This window comes from Chiloscyllium punctatum, chromosome 3 (genome assembly GCF_047496795.1).
Source record: "Chiloscyllium punctatum isolate Juve2018m chromosome 3, sChiPun1.3, whole genome shotgun sequence".
NCBI classification, from domain to species: domain Eukaryota; kingdom Metazoa; phylum Chordata; class Chondrichthyes; order Orectolobiformes; family Hemiscylliidae; genus Chiloscyllium; species Chiloscyllium punctatum.
The window spans coordinates 148,207,439-148,226,468 of record NC_092741.1 but is presented as its reverse complement, the minus strand read 5'-3'; the positions used below and the strand labels follow the sequence as shown (position 1 = coordinate 148,226,468).

Sequence of the window (19,030 nt, the reverse complement as noted above, 5' to 3'; positions counted from 1 at the left end):
GTACTCATCACCGGCGGCACGGTGGCACAGTGGTTAGCACTGCTGACTCACAGCGCCAGAGATCCGGGTTCAATTCCTGCCTCAGGCGACTGACTGTGTGGAGTTTGCACATTCTCCCCGTGTCTGCGTGGGTTTCCTCCGGGTGCTCCGGTTTCCTCCCACAGTCCAAAGGTGTGCAGGTCAGGTGAATTGGCCATGCTAAATTGCCCATAGTGTTAGGTAAGGGGTAGATGTAGATGTAGGGGTATGGGTGGGTTGCGCTTCGGTGGGGCAGTGTGGACTTGTTGGGCCGAAGGGCCTGTTTCCACACTGTAAGTAATCTAATCTAATCACAGCTGCTGTACAAATTGGGTTACTGAACATGACTGGCACTCAGTATAAAATCCATCACCTTTCTATCAGATGTGGATCAACAATGCAAAGGTAATCAGTGTGATTCAGAGCATATCCATTAGGTGGTGTCCCTTTCTTCCACAACAGGGATGCCGAAATTCCTGATGAAGGGCTTTTGCCCGAAACGTCGATTTTCCTGCTCCTCGGATGCTGCCTGACTTGCTGTGCTTTTCCAGCACCACTCTGATCTAAAAAATGCCGAAATGGTAACCCACCCTCCTGATGCCTATTGTAGCTGGTGCCACTGGTTTCCAGATATAACTTTCCCTGAAGCACGAAGTGGGAGTTGGGTTGGATAAGGTCAGGTGCCTTCTTCTATATACCCACTTGACTTCAGTGGAGACTAAAGGTACGGTCAGTATAAAATTGGCAGCCAACTCAAACCTGCCAATGTCCTAGCAGTTAATATAATCCCCTCAGTCTTGACTGATTTTGATCAATGGGAGCTTAGATGGACGTTGAAAATGGAATTAATACCGGTGCTGGTGAAACAGGAAGTTGTCAGTGTGGATTCATCAATATTTTAATAGTTGTTCAGCTAAGAAAAAATCCTGAGAGAAGAACACAACTCAAACTGTCTACTCTTACTCACAAAGACTCATACATTCCCCAACTGATATGAAATTATTAGTAAATTACAGTGGGTTACCTAAAGTAGCACTCAGCTAAATGTTCCAAGTGTCACTTGCTCTTTTGCCCATTTCTTATATTCTTGTTTATTCCAGCGAGATATTGCGAAAGCCAGGCAGATTTGTGTGCAGCGATTAGAAGTCACTCGAGATCCCAAGAGTATTGATGAGGAGATCAATTGCTTGAGGGAAATTATCAATAAGGCACAAGAAGTCCATGGGAACAAGGAAGAAACTACAAGGTAGTTGTCGTGCACACTGCTTATCCAATAAGTAACATACTGTTGCCTTTTAGTTGTGAAGAGCTTTCCTCTAATTCTGCACATAACTTAAATCAACCTAACAAAAGTAATTCAGATACCTGTTCTACTCTGTAATGGCCTGAACCTGCAGTGTGGGAAAACCTGTTTATAGAGGAGGTGCAAATATTTGTGGAGGGCACATTTAACATTTGTTTCAGTGTAGTGATCTGGAGGCATTTAAATTACCAGCGCTTTGAAGTGAGATAAACAGTTTGTAGTTTTCAGTTAGAGTAAGAAAAGTCACTCACTACAGAGTGCATTTTTGTAATTTGAGTAGTTAATAATCTATTGTTTATACTTGAAAGGTTTGTCATTTCTTCTGAGCCCATTATCAATACTAGGCTGAGTTGCAAAATATTCAAAACCACTCATCTCATCAGGTGACAATGTCAACATTTCGATTGATGGTTTTAAGAGCTTATTATAGGATTAACTATCTTTAATACAGTTAGGGAAACAGATGCTTGCTTTTACAACAAATTGAGGGATTTACCTGTATGAATAGGTTTCATGAATGAGATTTATTTTAAGTATCAAGTGTGCTTGAGTGGAACTCCACCGGATTGTTAAAGTTTATTTGTTCCATATCTCCATAAATCCTGAGGTCTACCAGTAATGAAGACAAAGTGCCAATGGATGTATGGCATGTGGAAACATAGAGATGACACAAGGGTGGCAATGGGAATATGAGGAAGTATGGAAGGAGAATGGGGGATGTGAGGTGACGTGGGGTTATGAGGGAAAATGGCAAATGGATCAGGTGGAGAGGGTGTGAAGGTTAGAGGACACAACAACCCTTAATACAGCTGTGCTAAAGCCCCAGAGAGCTACGAATGGGCTTCTAACCAGCCTGCCTTACCTGGCAACTATAATGTGTGGTCATAAGGACAGATCCAAATCCATCCCATTTTCTCATCCCCAGGATGGAAGGGTGATAAGTGAAGGCTCTTTTAAACTCATAGAATCCCTAACGTGAGAAAGCAGGCCACTTGAATCCACACCGACCATCTGAAGAGCATTCCATTCAGACCTACACAATCCCTGCAACCCTATGTTTCTCATGGCTAATCCACCTAGCCCACAGATTCATGGACAAGTATGGGCAATTTAGCATGGCCAATCCATCCTAACTTGCACATCTTTAGACTGTTAGACTATGAGAGGAAATCCATGCAGGCACGGGGAGAATGTGCAAACTCCACATTGTCGTCCACAGTTGGAATTAAACCCAGGCTCCTGGTGCTGTGAGGCAGCGTGCTAACCACTGAGCCACCACACCACCACATAGGTATGTCCAGTCAAGCGGTTCCCTCACATAAATTTCTCACCTCTTCAACATAAATCTAGTTCCTTGCATTTGGAGAGTGGTTGCTAGGTCTTCACTCTCTGTCAACTGCAAGCTATGCTGGAAAGGTACTTGCCTCATGGATTCAACCTTTTCTATTCTCCTATCAGTTTTTTGCGTGACCAAGGTTAGGGGAATTTAATGACTCAAAGTGAAGCCACACAGACTCAGTATAATATTCAAAATGATCAGCCTATTTCTTGTGCGAAGATAGGCTACCTCCCCTCTGCTAATACTCGAAATGGGTAGGTTTGAGGCAGTTTGCTTGTGTACTTCTGTGTTTTAGCTTCTTTATTTTTCAACCCAAAATAAAACCCATTTCAGCGGTTTCTATTTCTCCTCACTATTCCTACACACCACCACCCCCAATTCCCCAACCTCTGCAACTCGAAATCCCTGAGATGTTTTGTGTACTGACTTCAATCGATTTTAAATGTTAAAGCCACTGGTATGTCTGACATTGATAACTTCTAATGTTTTTGGACAGGCAGTACTTCGAAATTTTGAAATTGCAAAAGAACATCCAAAGTGAGGTGAAGAGCCTGAAGATGTTTATGCAGTTGATCGATGAAATAATGAAAGAAAGGCACAAAGCATATGAAAGCTTTCTGAAGTAATTGTCACAGTTTATTCAGTAAATATGCTTGCATTTTTGAACTGTAATTCAAAGTTCTTTTCTACTTTGCTTCTCTGTGAAAATATTCATTCATGTCTTTGTAAGTGTGTTGGGTGTGACTGAGGTGATAACGGTGCCTTGCTTCAGTTCACCCAGCAGTATTATAGGGCCATGCTAGGTTTTGTCAGACTGAGACCGGAGATTTAATGTAAATGAGTAACACGTAATGGTATGAAAGAGTGTACTGTATGCTTTCCCATTCTCCTTAATATACAAGATAATGAAAGACTATTGCCTGAACAATTTTAAAACTGCTAAGCTTAACCTTTATACCAGAAGTTTATTTGTAGCTTCAATCAAACCTAGCTACTCGCACACTCAGGACAAATCTGAAACACTGAATCTTGATGCTGCTGGTGGGAATGTTGCAGTAGGTCCTCCTCTGTAATGCACGCTTTCTGCAGAGGTGCAATGCCTGCACCTTGAAATTAGTCAGGAGCAGGAGGCTCCTGATGAAGGGCTTTTGCCCGAAACGTTGATTTTCCTGCACCTCGGATGCTGCCGAGGTTTTCCAGCACTCTAAACTAGAGCAGGAGGCAATAGATGAGCACATCTCCCTCAATTAGACCCATAGCTACATGGCTTGTCCTTGATATTGGCAAGGAAATCCATTTGAATGTTCATGGTCTTAATTGATGGGATAACAGGTTTGATTTTAGGTTTTATTTAGTTAAATGGACAACGCTAAGAAACAGAGTCAAAAAGTGTGGTGCTGGAAAAGCACAACCAGTCAGGTAGCATCTGAGGAGCAGGAGAGTCGACATTTCAATGTGCACATTCCTGATGAAGGGCTTATGCTCGAAACATCGACTCTCCTGCTCCTCGGACGCTGCCTGACTGACTGTGCTTTTCCAGCACCACACTCTTCGACTCTGATCTCCAGCATCTGCAGTTCTCACTTTCTCCAACACCAAGAAACAACCATTTTGTTATAATCAACTGTCTGTAATTTACTGACCGTTGCTTTCCTGGATGATCTCCTTCTCCTGTGAGCTCTCTTGGGAACATATGAATGGTGCTTTATAAATGCAAACTGTGGAGCAATTGTCCAGATATTCTACTAGGTAAAAACAATGACTGCAGATGCTGAAAATCAAATACTGGATTAGTGGTGCTGGAAGAGCACAGCAGTTCAGGCAGCATCCAACGAGCAGCGAAATCAACGTTTCGTGCAAAAGCCCTTCATCAGGATTTCGCTGCTCATTGGATGCTGCCTGAACTGCTGTGTTCTTCCAGCACCACTAATCAGGTATTCTACTAGTCAGTAAGTTGTTGGAGCAGTGTAGATTGGATTGCATATTGGCCCACGCGAAACAGATGTATCAAGCATGTTCTCCCTGTACTCTCCCTGCCCAAAAAACGTTTTGTATTTTTTATCATTCTTTCTCCTATGAAAAATGTCCAGTATAATCTACAAAATATATTATTGTTTTAATCATGATGATATTTTCTCTCTCTGTTTGAATTAAATAGGTCCATGTCAATTCGCTGCAAACTTAACTTCAGTATTTTGATGTCTAAGCAACATTATTATGGAATGATCAAATTCGACCATAAGAGCAGAGATCTTTCAATCACGGTGAGTTACTCTCAATTTATTTGAAAACCTATTTTGAGGAAAATATTACACTAAAACAGAAAAAGGTCAAAATACTGTAACCATACAGTTAAAAGAAACATTGATACAAGAAGGAAAATATTGCAGATTTTGGAAAGCTGTTTATTAAAAGAAAGACAGATAAATGTCTGGAAATACTCAACAGGCCAGATAGCAGCTGTGGGCATGACCTTTGGTAAGAATTAATTAATTAATCATGATTAGACTTCCTTCAGCATGTCTGCTATAGGGACCAGATAATTAGCATGTTGTCAAGTGCAAATGCCTATATGCAGAGTTAGTCAATGTTGACAAACTAGCTGGTATTACCCACCAATGATAATAGTCTCATAAAATTGAAAGATAGAAGAGTTACACTGTAGATCCCGTGCTAAGTAAATTTAAAGGTGCCTACATGAGGGAATTAAAGTTAAGTGGGGAATTCAAGAGAAGCTTAAGTGAACAGGAAGCATATGAAAGAGGTACAGTACAAGTGGGTGGTATGGGTCACATTTGCTATGAGATATTGAAGACTAAGTGTTATCAAAATAGATACTTTCCTTTGATATAATACAATCTCTGCTCCCATCGAGAAAAAAATGTATTTCTCTCTTGAAATACAGACAAAGTCAACATCCCCCACACCACTCACATGAGAAAGAAGACGCTATCCTACTTTGAGATAATTTAAACTCATGCCCTGGACCTTGTCAATTTACTAACCAACAAGAATTTATCCATAAAGATACCATTCAGTCCTTTGATTTTACAGAGCTCTATGTACATTTTAAACCATTTTAAGTTTAAAAAAAAATGGAGAGGTAATTAGTAAATGAAGATTCCATTGGGCTGTTTCCAAATTTGGAAGTAGTGACATGTAAAGTGGAGAGTTCTTGAGCTATTGGTTTTTATTTCCATGTAATACCAAGTAATGTAATAAATTATTTGTGTAATCAACTTGGGAGCTCACAAGCTGTCCCCGTCCCCATTATTTTCTGCCCACTCTATGAACTCATTTTCTAAGCTATCTTTGAAAATCTGATTTTCACAATCTATACATGCAAGTCACTCACGCTCAGTGTAGTACATTTCTCACATGCCTCATTTCTGTCTTTCTATTATTCTCTGTCCTACAGTGTAACTACTACTATGGGGACCTATAACCTACTCCCACAGGAACCTCTTGCTTTTACTATTTCCTATCTCTATCCAAACTGATCCTACATCTGTACTTTCAAATTAAGGTAATCTTTCAGTACTGATTAGACATAGTCTTTAATTAACAGAGCAACCCCACCATTTTTCCAGCATTTGTAATATTTCACCCTTCCACATTCAGGCCCCAGCCTTGATAACCTTTCATCTATGTGTCTGTAATGGGAATCCAGTCATACATCTTTATCCGCATCTCCTATGTTTCGAATGCCTCATGCATCAAAATACACTGTCTTTAAAATGCTTTTATTTTGCCCTTTTACAAACTGCTTGCAATTTTATGTTCTGTTCCTTTCTGTCACACTCTAGTCATTATTACCCAAACTGCTGCCTTGCTCTTTCGCCTTTACCATACCTTGTCTCATATAAACCATTCCCCCTACAATTTAGTTTAAAACTCTCTTGACCTGATGAAGGGTTAAGTCTGAAAGATTGACTCTCTTGCTTCTCGGATGTTGCCCGGACCCGCTGTGCTTTTCCAGTGCCACACTTAGAGTCATAGAGTCATAGAGATATACAGCATGGAAACAGACCCTTTGGTCCAACCCGTCCATGCTGACCAAATGTCCCAACCCAATCTAGTCCCACCTGCCAGCACCCGGCCCATATCCCTCCAAACCCTTCCTATTCATATACCCATCCAAATGCCTCTTAGATGTTGCAATTGTACCAGCCTCCACCACATCCTCTGGCAGCTTATTCCATACATGCACCATCCTCTGCGTGAAAAAGTTGCCCCTTTGGTCTCTTATATCTTTCCCCTCTCACCCTAAACCTATGCCCTCTAGTTCTGGACTCCCCAACCACAGGGAAAAGACTTTGTCTATTTAACCTATCCATGCCCCTCATAATTTTGTAAACCTCTATAAGGTCACCTCTCAGCCTCCAACGCTCCAGGGAAAACAGCCCCAGACTGTTCAGCCTCTCCCTTTAGCTCAGATCCTCCAACTCTGGCAACGTCCTTGTAAATCTTTTCTGAACCCTTTCAAGTTTCACAACATCTTTCCGATAGGAAGGAGACCAGAATTGCACGCAATATTCCAACAGTGGCCTAACCAATGTCCTGTATTGCCGCAACATGACCTCCCAACTCCTGTACTCAATACTCTGACCAATAAAGGAAAGCATACCAAACGCCTTCTTCACTATCCTATCTACCTGAGACTCCACTTTCAAGGAGCTATGAACCTGCACTCCAAGGTCTCTTTAGATCAGTTACAAGTATATTAACTGGAGTTTAGAGGAATAAGGAGGAATAAGTTTTGGTCTCAAAATATACTTTACTCATAAAAATTGAACGATATTTATATATGTAGTCACAAATTCAGTTCAGTTCTGTACAGTAGCACATCAAGGAAACAAACAAGCGTTGAAGTTTGACTCGATCAAACCAAAGGCATCTCATATGTGAACCAGATTATATATACATGCATTTGAGGCATGAGGAGAGTTCAAAAACTGAGCAAACCCCTGTTTAACTTCAGCAGGAAGATGTCGGACAGTGGTCTTTCCTCACTGTGCCTTGGCAGCAGCTGCCCTAAGCTTTAGTGCATCTCTCAGCACGTAGTCCTGGACCTTTGAATGTGCCAGTCTGCAACACTCGGTCAGGGTCAGCTCCTTGCTCTGGAAGACCAACAAGTTTTGGGCAGAACAAAGAGTGTTGTTAGAAGAATGAGGAGGAATCTCATAGAATCCGTTGAAATTCAAACAGGACTAGACAGGATAATCCCAGGAAGGATATATTAGAACAGTGCTGAGAGAGGGCAACACTGTGAGAGGTGCTGTGTTTTGACAAAATGTTAAATCAGGATGTCATTGTTCTTTCAACTAGCTATTAAGGATTTCATAATGCACTTGTGAAGAATAGCAAGGAAGTTATAGCCAGTGCCTGACTAATGTTTATCCTGCAATGGAGATTATAAAAACACAGGTTGTCTGGTTGACATCACATTGCTGTTTGTGGGGAACTTCTAGTTTGCAAATTAACTGCTTCCTTTTCTGCGTTAGAAGAGTGACTATGTTTCAAAAGTCCTTCACTGGCTGAACAAATGCTTCAAGATGTAAGCGGGTCAGAAAAGGTGTTTTATAAATGCAAGTCTTTCTTTTCATGCTGTTGGCAATCTCTGATTGAAGGTTGAGCGTGGAGAAGGAATGAAGACAGGACAAGAAGATATGAGATCCCTTTCTGGAGGTGAACGCTCATTCTCAACTGTTTGCTTCATTCTTTCGCTGTGGGATAGCATAGAGTCTCCTTTCTGTTGTCTGGATGAGTTTGATGTTTACATGGTACGTTTATGTCTAAAGCTAATTAATCTCCTAGTTGCTAAAGGTAAAAGTAGCAACATTTATTGTAATCCATAAGTGATCCCTCATGTAGAGACATGAAACGTTGAGTCCATTTCTAGACAATATTTTCTCCAAGTGAAAGATATGTAGCTTCATGATAAGCTTTAAAAATGTTTGGAAAATCGGTTGCTTAATGTGTCATTTCTCAGGGTGTTTCGGCTCAAGCAGTTTTCCTCAAATGCATGCTAATGTGAATTATTAGTTGTACCTTATGAATTTGCTGACAATTGCATTCACTGAGGAATGTGCTCATCAACGTTTGTAAGGTTACAGGAGCTTTCTTAATTTGTATAATACAGCCAAACAATAGCACATCATTCACAATGTATATCAAGCAACTGTCAAGAATAACGAAGGCTCCTAGAAATTGTAAGCTGCAAATTCTGGCAATTGCTTGCAAGGGATTTAGCTGCAAAGGTTAGAAAGCCAAACTTCCGGTTTTTATTTTCCGTGATTACTGTTTACAAATGGAGAAAGTCTTAATTTCAAAATCAAGAGAATTTAATGATAAGTGAGCTACTGTATTTAACCTTCAGGAAGGTCATCACACTCCATTTAGGGAGGTGAATCAAAGGCAGATTCCTGAAGAAGGGCTCATGCCCGAAACGTCGATTCTCCTGCTCCTTGGATGATGCCTGACCTGCTGTGCTTTTCCAGCAACACATTTTCGGCAAAGGCAGATCAACCCCATCATATTTTTACATAGTTAAAAACCACACAACACCAGGTTATAGTCCAACAGATTTATTTGGAAGCACTAGCTTACAAGGAGTTATCTCTTCATTAGGTAGCTGTGGAGTGGGATCATAAGACACAGAATTTACAGCAAAAGGGTTACAGTGTCATGGACCTGTAATGATATATTAAGCAAATTTAGATTAGGTCTTTCATCTTTTAGAATGGGATATGTTAGTTTCGGTTCTTTAATGTGTAAGTTAGTGCTTCCAAATAAACCTGTTGGACTGTAACCTGATGTTGTGTGATTTTTTAACTTTGTCCACCCCAGTCCAACACTGGCTCCTCCAAATCATGACATTTTTATATATGTCCGTGTCACCATTTTGACTTTAGACTGGTGTTTGTGACTGAGCTTAAAGAGAAAATCTCATTTTCTTTCTTGTAGCCGATAATTTATTTCTAAAGCTCTCCTAACTCTCATTGCTTCTCCCAAGATACGTGATTCACCTTGTATGATTACTTCTGAATTAAGTTGATGAAATCTGAGAATTCAAGTTGAACGGGTAAATGTAAATCGACAATGTCTTTGTCCCAGAAACCTGTGGAAGCAAAGGGAATTAAAATATTGAAGCGGGAAGTGGAGCAGATGACGATTGGAGGGGCAGAGGTTGAACAGTTCATCCACTTTACCAACACCTTCCACCCCGACCTCAAATTCACCTGGACCGTCTCAGACTCCTCCCTCCCCTTCCTAAACCTTTCCATTTCTATCTCGGGCGACCGAATCAACACGGACATTTACTATAAACCGACCGACTCCCATAGCTACCTAGACTACACCTCCTCCCACCCTGCCCCCTGTGAAAACGCCATCTCATATTCCCAATTCCCTCATCTCCGCTGCATCTGCTCCCAGGAGGACAAGTTCCAATATCGTACAACCCAGATGGCTTCCTTCTTCAAAGACCGCAATTTCCCCCAGATGTGATTGACGATGCCCTCCACCGCATCTCCTCCACTTCCCGCTCCTCCGCCCTTGAGCCCCGCCCCTCCAATCACCACCAGGACAGAACCCCACTGGTCCTCACTTACCACCCCACCAACCTCCATATACATCGTATAATCGTCGTCATTTCCGCCACCTCCAAATGGACCCCACCACCAGGGATATATTTCCCTCCCCTCCCCTATCAGCATTCCGAAAAGACCACTCCCTCTGTGACTCCCTCATCAGGTCCACACCCCCCACCAACCCAACCTCCACTTCCGGCATCTTCCCCTGCAACCACAAGAAATGCAAAACTTGCGGCCACACCTTCCCCCTTACTTCCCTCCAAGGCCCCAAGGGATCCTTCCATATCCACCACAAATTCACTTGCACCTCCACACACATCATTTATTGCATCCACTGCACCCAATGTGGCCTTCTCTATATTGGGGAGACAGATCGCCTACTTGCTTCAGAGTACACCTTTGGGACACACAGACCAACCAACCCAACCACCCTGTGGCTCAACACTTCAACTCCCCCTCCCACTCCACCAAGGACATGCAGGTCCTTGGACTCCTCCATTGCCAGACCATAGCAACACGATGGTTGGAGGAAGAGCGCCTCATCTTCTGCCTAGGAAACCTCCAACCACAAGGGATGAACTCAGATTTCTCCAGTTTCCTCATTTCCCCTCCCCCCACCTTGTCTCAGTCCCAACCCTTGAACTCAGCCCCACCTTCCTAACCTGCAATCTTCTTCCTGACCTCTCCGCCCCCACCCCCACTCCGGCCTATCACCCTCACCTTGACCTCCTTCCACCTATCGCATTTCCAACACCCCTCCCCCAAGTCCCTCCTCCCTACCTTTTATCTTAGCCTGCTGGACACACTTTTCTCATTCCTGAAGAAGGGCTCATGCCCGAAACGTCGATTCTCCTGCTCCTTGGATGTTGCCTGACCTGCTGCACTTTTCCAGCAACACATTTTCAGCTCCAGCAATTTCTGTTTTTGTTTCAGATCTCCAGCAACCGCAGTTCTTTGTTTTATGTAATTCTATGCTTGTTCAACCCTAGGATATGGTTAATCGCAGGATTTCCATCGACCTGATATTGCGGGTGGCAGAATCTATACAGTGTGACCAGTTCTTCTTTTTCACTCCACTGACGACAAGGTACAGGAAGACCGGTTGATGAATTGATATATGGCCTTTTGTTGAATGAATGAATGTCAAATATGTTTTTTGCATTATTAACTCTCAAAGTTGTGCTCTTTTATGGGCCATATTCTGGAGAACAGTGCCCTCCCAGTAATGCATTAAATTTTAGATTTCCAATAGAATCCCTACAGTGTGGAAGAGGGCCGTTCAGCCCATCAAGTCTCACTGACCCTCTGAACAGTGTCCCACCCTTATACTCTATCCTGAATTTCCCATGGCTAACCCACTTTGCCTGCACACTATGGAGCAATTTAGCATGGCCAATCCACCTAACCTGCACATCTTTGAACTGTGGGAGGAAACTAGAGACCCAGAGGAAGCCCACACTGACACAGGGAGAAAATGCAATCTTCACACAGGCAGTTGCCGCAAGCTGGAATCGAACCTAGGTCTCTGGCTGTATGAGGCAGCCGTGCTGAATGCTGTGCCACTGCAACTTGTTTTCCTGGTTATGTATATTCCCAGAGGTCAAAACCTTTAGTTGGAGGAACGAAGGAAGCTTAATTAGGCAGGATGGTGGCGTGCCTCAGCCAAATTAAATCTGTGAGGGAAGGTCCAAGCTCAACATACCCACCTGGGCTACAATTATTTCAGAGAGAGATAGCCTATGTGACCAGTTAACCACGGCAGGCAGGCAGGCAGTCTGTCAAGGGATGGGGCAATTCCCTTGATCAGTGCATGACTGCAATGGAGTAGGGCAGGAGAGCCAATCTCCTGCTGTTGCTTCCAATCCCCACGGTCTACCTCTCCCCATGATTCTGACAAAACACCACTGAACGTTTGCACAGTCTATCCCCCATCCTGGGAGTCCTGAGGGCAATGTTACTGGCTGCAGCCTCTGATTGGATGGAAGCTCTTGGTTCATATTTCCTGGCTCAGATACTGGTTGAAAGCCCAACTGCCAGAAGATCCGGTGGATTTTCACATTCTGACCGGCTCAGAGTTACCCTCCTCCAATCTCTCCAATTTTGGATTTGCTCAGAAAATGGAAGGATACCACCTTTTAGAGTCATAAAGTCACTGAGATATCCAGCACTGAAAAAGACTGCACAATCCAACTCGTCCGTGCCGACAAGATATCCCAACTCAATCTAGTCCCACCTGCCAGCACCCAGCACATATATCCTTCCTTTTATTTGGGAAGATCTGTATCAAGCAGTGATCTGTGTGCAGGTGGCATCAGTTCAGTGGGATACCAACCAAAAAAATCATTTGCAGTAGTTTGGTGGGGAGGGCAGTCCAATGTTGCGGAAATGCTTTCTACTGCAACATAATTTTAAAGTTTTTCTGAATTTAGGTTTGTTGATGGAGTTAACTCTGTGATTTAAAGGCAGATATTATTTGCACTCTCCCAATGGTTTAGTTGGGGTTCAATGCATTCTTTGACATTATGATACAAACAGATCAGATGATACCAGGTCTGAACCTTAGCTTCTGATGTTTCAGCTTCCTATTAAGTTCTTGGGTACTGCACAAGTAGCTCACTTGGATTTAGTATCATTAACTCCTACTCCAAGAACACCAGTCAACTTTACTTTTACTCCTATCGAGGTCAATGAGACGCTTACTATCATGTAATTCTCCTCATCTTCAAAAAGTTCAATCTATCCTCTATCAAGGGGAAGCTCAGGCTATGAATCAGCAGAGGATGTAAGAATGGGAAGTGCACAATATGTTGTCAAACAGAAAGTGAAAAGCATTAGCAAAGTGTTACAGTGACTCAGTGGTTAGCACTGCTGCCTCACAGCGCCAGGGACCAGGGTTCAATTCCAGCCTCCAGCAACTGTTTGTGTGATGTTTGTACATTCTCCCTATGTCTATGTGGGTGTCCTCCAGATGCTCTGGTTTCCTCCCACAATCCAAGATGTGCAGGTTAGGTGAATTGACCATGCTAAATTGCACATAGTATTCAGGGATGTGTAGATTAGGTGCATTAGTTAAGGGTAAATATAGGGGAATGGGTCTGGGTGGGTTACTCTTCAGAGGATCAGTATGGACTTGTTGGACCAAATGGCTTGTTTCCACACTGTAAGGATTCTATGATCTATTCTATACTATGGAATAGAAGGAGGCTATTTGGCCCTTTGTGCTTGTTCATTGGGGATCATTACCTCATGCCAATCTCCTGCTTTTCCCTGGACCCCTGCACATTACTTTTATCCAAATAATCATCCAATTTTGACTTGAATGCCTAATTGAACCTGCTTCCACCGCACTTCAAGGCTGTGATTTCCGTACCCTGTTTACTCGCTAAGTGAAAAGGTTTTTCCTCACTTCACCCTTAATTCTTTTGCAGATCACTTTAAATCTATGCCCTCTCATTCTTGTTCTGTTTATGAGTAGCAACAGCTTCTCCTGATCTACTCTATTCTGTACACTCATGATTTTGAAAACCTCCATCAGATCTCCTGTTAGCCTTCTTCACTCTGAGGAGAACAGTCCCACTTTCTTCAATCTACCCTCAAGGGTGACATGGTGGCACAGTCGTTACCATGTTGCCTCACAACACCAGGGATGTGGGTTCAATTCTAACCTCGGGCTCCTGTTTGCGTGCGGTTTGCATGTTGTCTGTATGAGTTCCCTCCAGGTGCTCTGGTTTCCTCCTGCAGTCCAAAGCTGTCCAGGTTAGGTGGATTGGCAATGCTAAAAGTGGGGTTATAGAAACGAGGCTTTGATGGTCTGGGTGGGATGCTCTTCAGAATGTTTGTGTGGACTTGATGGGCCAAATGGTCTCTATCTGCACTGTAGGGATTGTATGATTTCATAACTGGAGTTCCTTATCTCTGGAATATTCTTGCATTGTATAGTGCCCAGAACTATATATGCTAATTTAGCTTAGGTCTAATATGTTCAACATCTCCTCCTTGCTTTTATACTCTATGCCCCTGGTAATAAACTTGAGGATACTGTATGTTTTACTTATTGTACTCTCTAACCATCCTGTCACTTTCAATGATATGTGCATATGTACATCCAGGTTACCCCTACTCCTGTACCCCCTCTTAGAAATGTACCCTCTATTGTATATTGTCTGCCAATATTCTTCTTACCAAAAGCATAACCTCACACGTCTCTGTATTGAAACTTATTTGCCTGTGATCAACTTGTCCATGTCCTTCTAAAGTTCCTACATCATCTTCCTCACAGTTTACAATACTTCCAAGTTTTACATTATCTGCAAACTTTGAATTTACCCACTGGACACCCAGCTCTAGATCATTAATGAATATCAGGAAAAGTGAACTTCCTCCAGCCAGAAAAATATCCATTGACCGCTACTTTCTCTTTCCCATCACTCAATCAATTTTGGATCCATGTTGCTACTGACCCTTTTATTCAATGAACTGTAACTTTCCTCACAAGTCTATTATGTGGCATTCTATTAAATTCCTTCTAAAAATCAACGTACACAACATCAACAGCATTCCCCTCATTGAATCTCTCTATTACCTTTTTAAAACCTTCCAGCACGTTAGTTAACCATTTAGAAATCCATACTGACTCTTTAATCAACACACCCTTTCCCATGTAACTACCAACTCCATCCAAATAATTGTTTCCAGAAGTTTTCCCACCACCAAAATTAAATTGACTGATCTGTAATTGCTAGGATTATCCTCACAGCCTTTCTTGATCAAAACCATAATGTTCTCAGTTTCCCAGTCTTCTCGCACCTCTCCCAAGTCTAAGGAAGACCGTGAGATTCTGGCCAGTGCACTCATTCAATATCTTTTGATGCATCTCCTTCTAACGTGGTGCCTTGTCAATTTTAAGTATTAACACTTGATCCAACACTTCTACCATATCAGTTTGAACCACTCTCATAACTGAGTTCCTCCATTGTCACCATGGTTTGAGCAGCATCTCTGTTTTTGATGAAGATGGATACAGGTATCAAATACCTCAGCCATGCCCCTCTTTCTAAGTATAAATCTCCTTTTTTTGTTCCTAATTGGCCCTACTCTTTCATTTACCAACCGTATTATTTATAAGGCCATAGAGGATTTTGAACCACTTCTTTATGATGGTTGCCAGTCTTTTCTCCTAAGTCCTCTTGGTTTCTCTTATTTGCCTTTTCAACCCAACCCCCCAACCCCCACTGAACCATCAATATCACTCTTCATTTTCAATTTTGATTGTCTTATCTGTCACTTGCTATACTTTTCTTCTTGAAAAGAACAAAGAACAGTACAGTACAGGAACAGGCCCTTCGGCCCACCAAGCCTGCGCTGACACATGATGCTTTTCTAAACCAAAAATCTTTTGCCTGTACATGGTTCATATCCCTTTATTCTCTGCCTATTCACATATCTGTTGAGATGCTTCTTAAACGCTACAACTGTATCTGCTTTGACCACATCCTCTAGCAGCTCATTCCAGAACTTACCACTCTCTGCCCCTCACATCTCGTTTAAAAGTCCCCCCTTTTACCTTAAACCTATGTTCTCTAGTAACTGACATTTCTACCCTTGGAAAAAGACTCCAACTGTCCTTTCTATCCATGTCTTACATAATTTTATGAAACCCCTATCAGGTTGCCCCTCAGCCTCCAATGTTCAAGTGAAATGAGCCACCTATGACTAATTTCTCCTAGTAGCTACTACCTTCCAAACCAGACAACATCCTGGTAAACCTTCTCTTAATTTCTATCTCTTTTTCCATTTAGGAGCACTTGATATGTTTGCTCTACCTTTCCCATTTGAGGGCATATACTTTGACTTTACCCAAACAACCTCCTCTTTGTTCGGTTGTTCGGTTAATCTTCTTTCTGTCAACCTGTTGAGCCAGTCAATCTTGCCCAGCTCCATCCCCCCCATCCCCCCTGTGTTGTGTTAATTGATTTTGCTGTCACTGGTTTGTTGCATGTCATAATTGTGACAATGATCAGATAAACAGCCTTTGTGTAATTGGTTAAAGGAGATAAATGTTGAGCAGGACATTAGAGAGAACTTCCCTTCTCCTTTATATAAGATAGTACTTTAAGATATTCTGAGCTGAGAGAATAAAGCAGGTGCGAGTCATTGGTCAGCAAGGTCTGAGGACATGGTGGGGGTAGTGAGCAGGATTCTATCAGCAGACTTGTGGTTGAGCTGACCATTATCGACAATGAAGGTTGTGAGTCAGGTCATTGGAATGGACGCGTCTAGCAAATATTCAGTCAGACTGAATATTATCATCAGAGATAGAAGAGGCAATGGTGTAGTAATGGCCAGGGAATTGCCTGCGGACCCAGGTTTGACTCTAACCACAGCAGATGATGGAAATTGAATTCAATAAAAATCTGGAATGACAAGTCCAATAATGACCATGGAACTGTTGCCAATTTTGGGAAAAACCCATCTGCTTCACTAATGCCCTTTAAGGCATGAACTGCCATCCTTATGTGTGACTCCAGACCCATGGTAACTGTCTCTGGGATGGGTAATAATGCTGATCTTGCCAGTGAAACCCTCATCCCATTACTGAACTAAAAAATGTTCTTCACCAACATCCCATTCCTTACACTGCAATGATCACTGTCTCTTTAATGTTCCCCACCTCATTTCCAAGAATGCACCCTTTATTGTTGACTGGACACATACTACTGGAGGAAGTTCTCCTGCATGCAACTGAGGAATATTTGCTCCTTGCTGATCCATACACAAGTGTCCCAGACTATGTCTGGATAATTTTCAAACTGTATTCACTGTTGGAATGTAGCACACAGCTGGGTCCGACAAACAGAAATGAAGGACAAAATATTCTGATGTAGGTGTTCAGAATTAACTATGCAGTGGCTTCAATTTTATATCTGATGTATGGTTTTGTACAAAATATAAAGCGTTCGAATCATTTGTGTTGTGCAGTCCAAATTTGTTTGTGCTTCTGGGGGAAGTATGGAGTGAGGCCTACTTTAGGTAAATAGCAAATTCCAAATTGTGCATTAGATCAATGAAATTGTTTGAATCCTGACATTGTTTCACATCTAAAAAAATTGTTTGATTTTGAGTAATTCTGAACTGTTTCCATTTTTAGTTTCTTGCCTAAAGGTGACCAAATCAGAACCTTTCATCTGCATGATCATGAAAGAGGGCAGACAACACTACCCTTTGCTTCTCCAGATGAACCTGAAGACTCAGATGATTAAATAAACATTGACTTTTATAATTGTGAACTTTTGTTTTTTGTTGAAGTGGGGTAAATGGACATTGGAAGACTTTGGCAGAGTCGCAGAGATTTGTGGGGAGTGACAGGCTGCACAGTTGGAGGGTTGCATTCTGAAAATAATGTAGTGCATTGAAGAAGCTTTCATATGAATCCTGGGAAAGCTAGGCTTTCAATTGTTATTTTCTGGCATTATATACAGATTTAGTGGTGTCTTCTTAGAGCTGATGCAAAGTTGTTTGAGGTCCAACATTGTTTGGGTACACTTTTAAGGCTAACATGGCTAAACGCAGATGTCCTGGGGATGCTTTACCTAGAATTGCCAAGTGATGAGCTTAGAAATGAGTTGAGTGTGAACCATTGGTGTAGACAACCACCAAATCATGACCAAGTACACAGTATTGCTTAACATTCGCCAATATTAACAGTGAACATTAATGCTATGTTTATTATATTAGAAATACATCTGAGCAAAGGTTAAATAACAAATGATTCTTTTGTCCAATGTGAATGTATTTGTGCAGCTTTCTCACAGTTTTATGTCATTTTGCCTGAAACTTATCAAAACAGTTGCTTGGTGAAACCAAAAGACAGTAAGATTCCCCTGCCATCACCCACCCAACCTATCCAAGAACCAGGTACAAATCTTCACACACACACCAGACCAGAGCCCAGTTTCCACAAAAAGGGAATAGAAGGAATTTAAAAAACCTGCGAATGCTGGATATCTTAAACAAGCACACAATGCTGGAGAAACGCAGCAGGTCTGGCAGCATCTGTGGAGACAAAGTCGAGTCAACATTTCAAGTCCAGCGGTCTCGAAGGAAGTTGGCCAGTTTCTATTCGGAGTTTTCTGCTTTAGGGAGGGACCAAGCATAGATTGTTGCTATTTGAGAAATGACCCAATCACGGATTGCACAATCAGAGAAATGAGCCAGTTAGAAACTGTGTACTAGCCAAGGCAGGATAGCAGGGTCTATTTCAGCACGGTGCATTGCTGCGGCTGGACATGGAAGGGTGACAGCCTGGACAACCATCTGAAAGGCGGACAGATTGACCAATCCTGACTGTTTTAGAGAAATTGAGCAACTAAAGCATGGAGTAGGCATTCAATGGTGTCAACATTATTGAACAATTTGCTGAAAGGGATGGCAGAAATCAGTTGCTGCAACATTACATTCTGCATTCTGTTCTACTACCCTGATGTACTTATGGAAGGTATGATTTGTCTGGATAGCACGCAAAATAATACTTTCACTGTATTTCAGTTCGCGTAAAAATAATAAATCAAATCAAATCAAATAATAAAATATTGTTGCTTTGGATAAAATCTTGGTTTTGACTCATTTATATCAAGAGTAGACCCCCTAACAGAGAAGAGAAGTATTGAACAAATATGTTTCCTTTTGTTTTTGTCTATAGAAGAAATGTAACAATTTGCTTAATTAACAATTGTAAATCATTTCCACATTATTCCTTTCTTCTGTAAGTTATCACTA

The 19,030-nt window shown here is 41.9% G+C and overlaps 1 protein-coding gene across 4 annotated transcripts in view; it reads left to right on the top strand.

The window, feature by feature from the left end:
* Window positions 1–18,815, top strand: part of LOC140466507 (structural maintenance of chromosomes protein 6-like) — a 127,468-nt gene extending 108,653 nt beyond the window's left edge. For 3 of the 4 annotated variants that reach the window (XM_072561992.1, XM_072561997.1, XM_072562004.1), the window contains 6 exons: window positions 1,119–1,264; window positions 3,157–3,282; window positions 4,819–4,924; window positions 8,291–8,443; window positions 11,245–11,342; window positions 17,403–18,815. In XM_072561992.1, the coding sequence (XP_072418093.1) occupies window positions 1,119–1,264; window positions 3,157–3,282; window positions 4,819–4,924; window positions 8,291–8,443; window positions 11,245–11,342; window positions 17,403–17,514 (741 nt within the window). In that variant the 3' untranslated portion in view covers window positions 17,515–18,815. The remainder of the gene's footprint in view (window positions 1–1,118; window positions 1,265–3,156; window positions 3,283–4,818; window positions 4,925–8,290; window positions 8,444–11,244; window positions 11,343–17,402) is intronic. The other variant, XR_011955225.1, reaches the window with a different exon arrangement.
* Window positions 18,816–19,030: the final 215 nt, after the last annotated feature.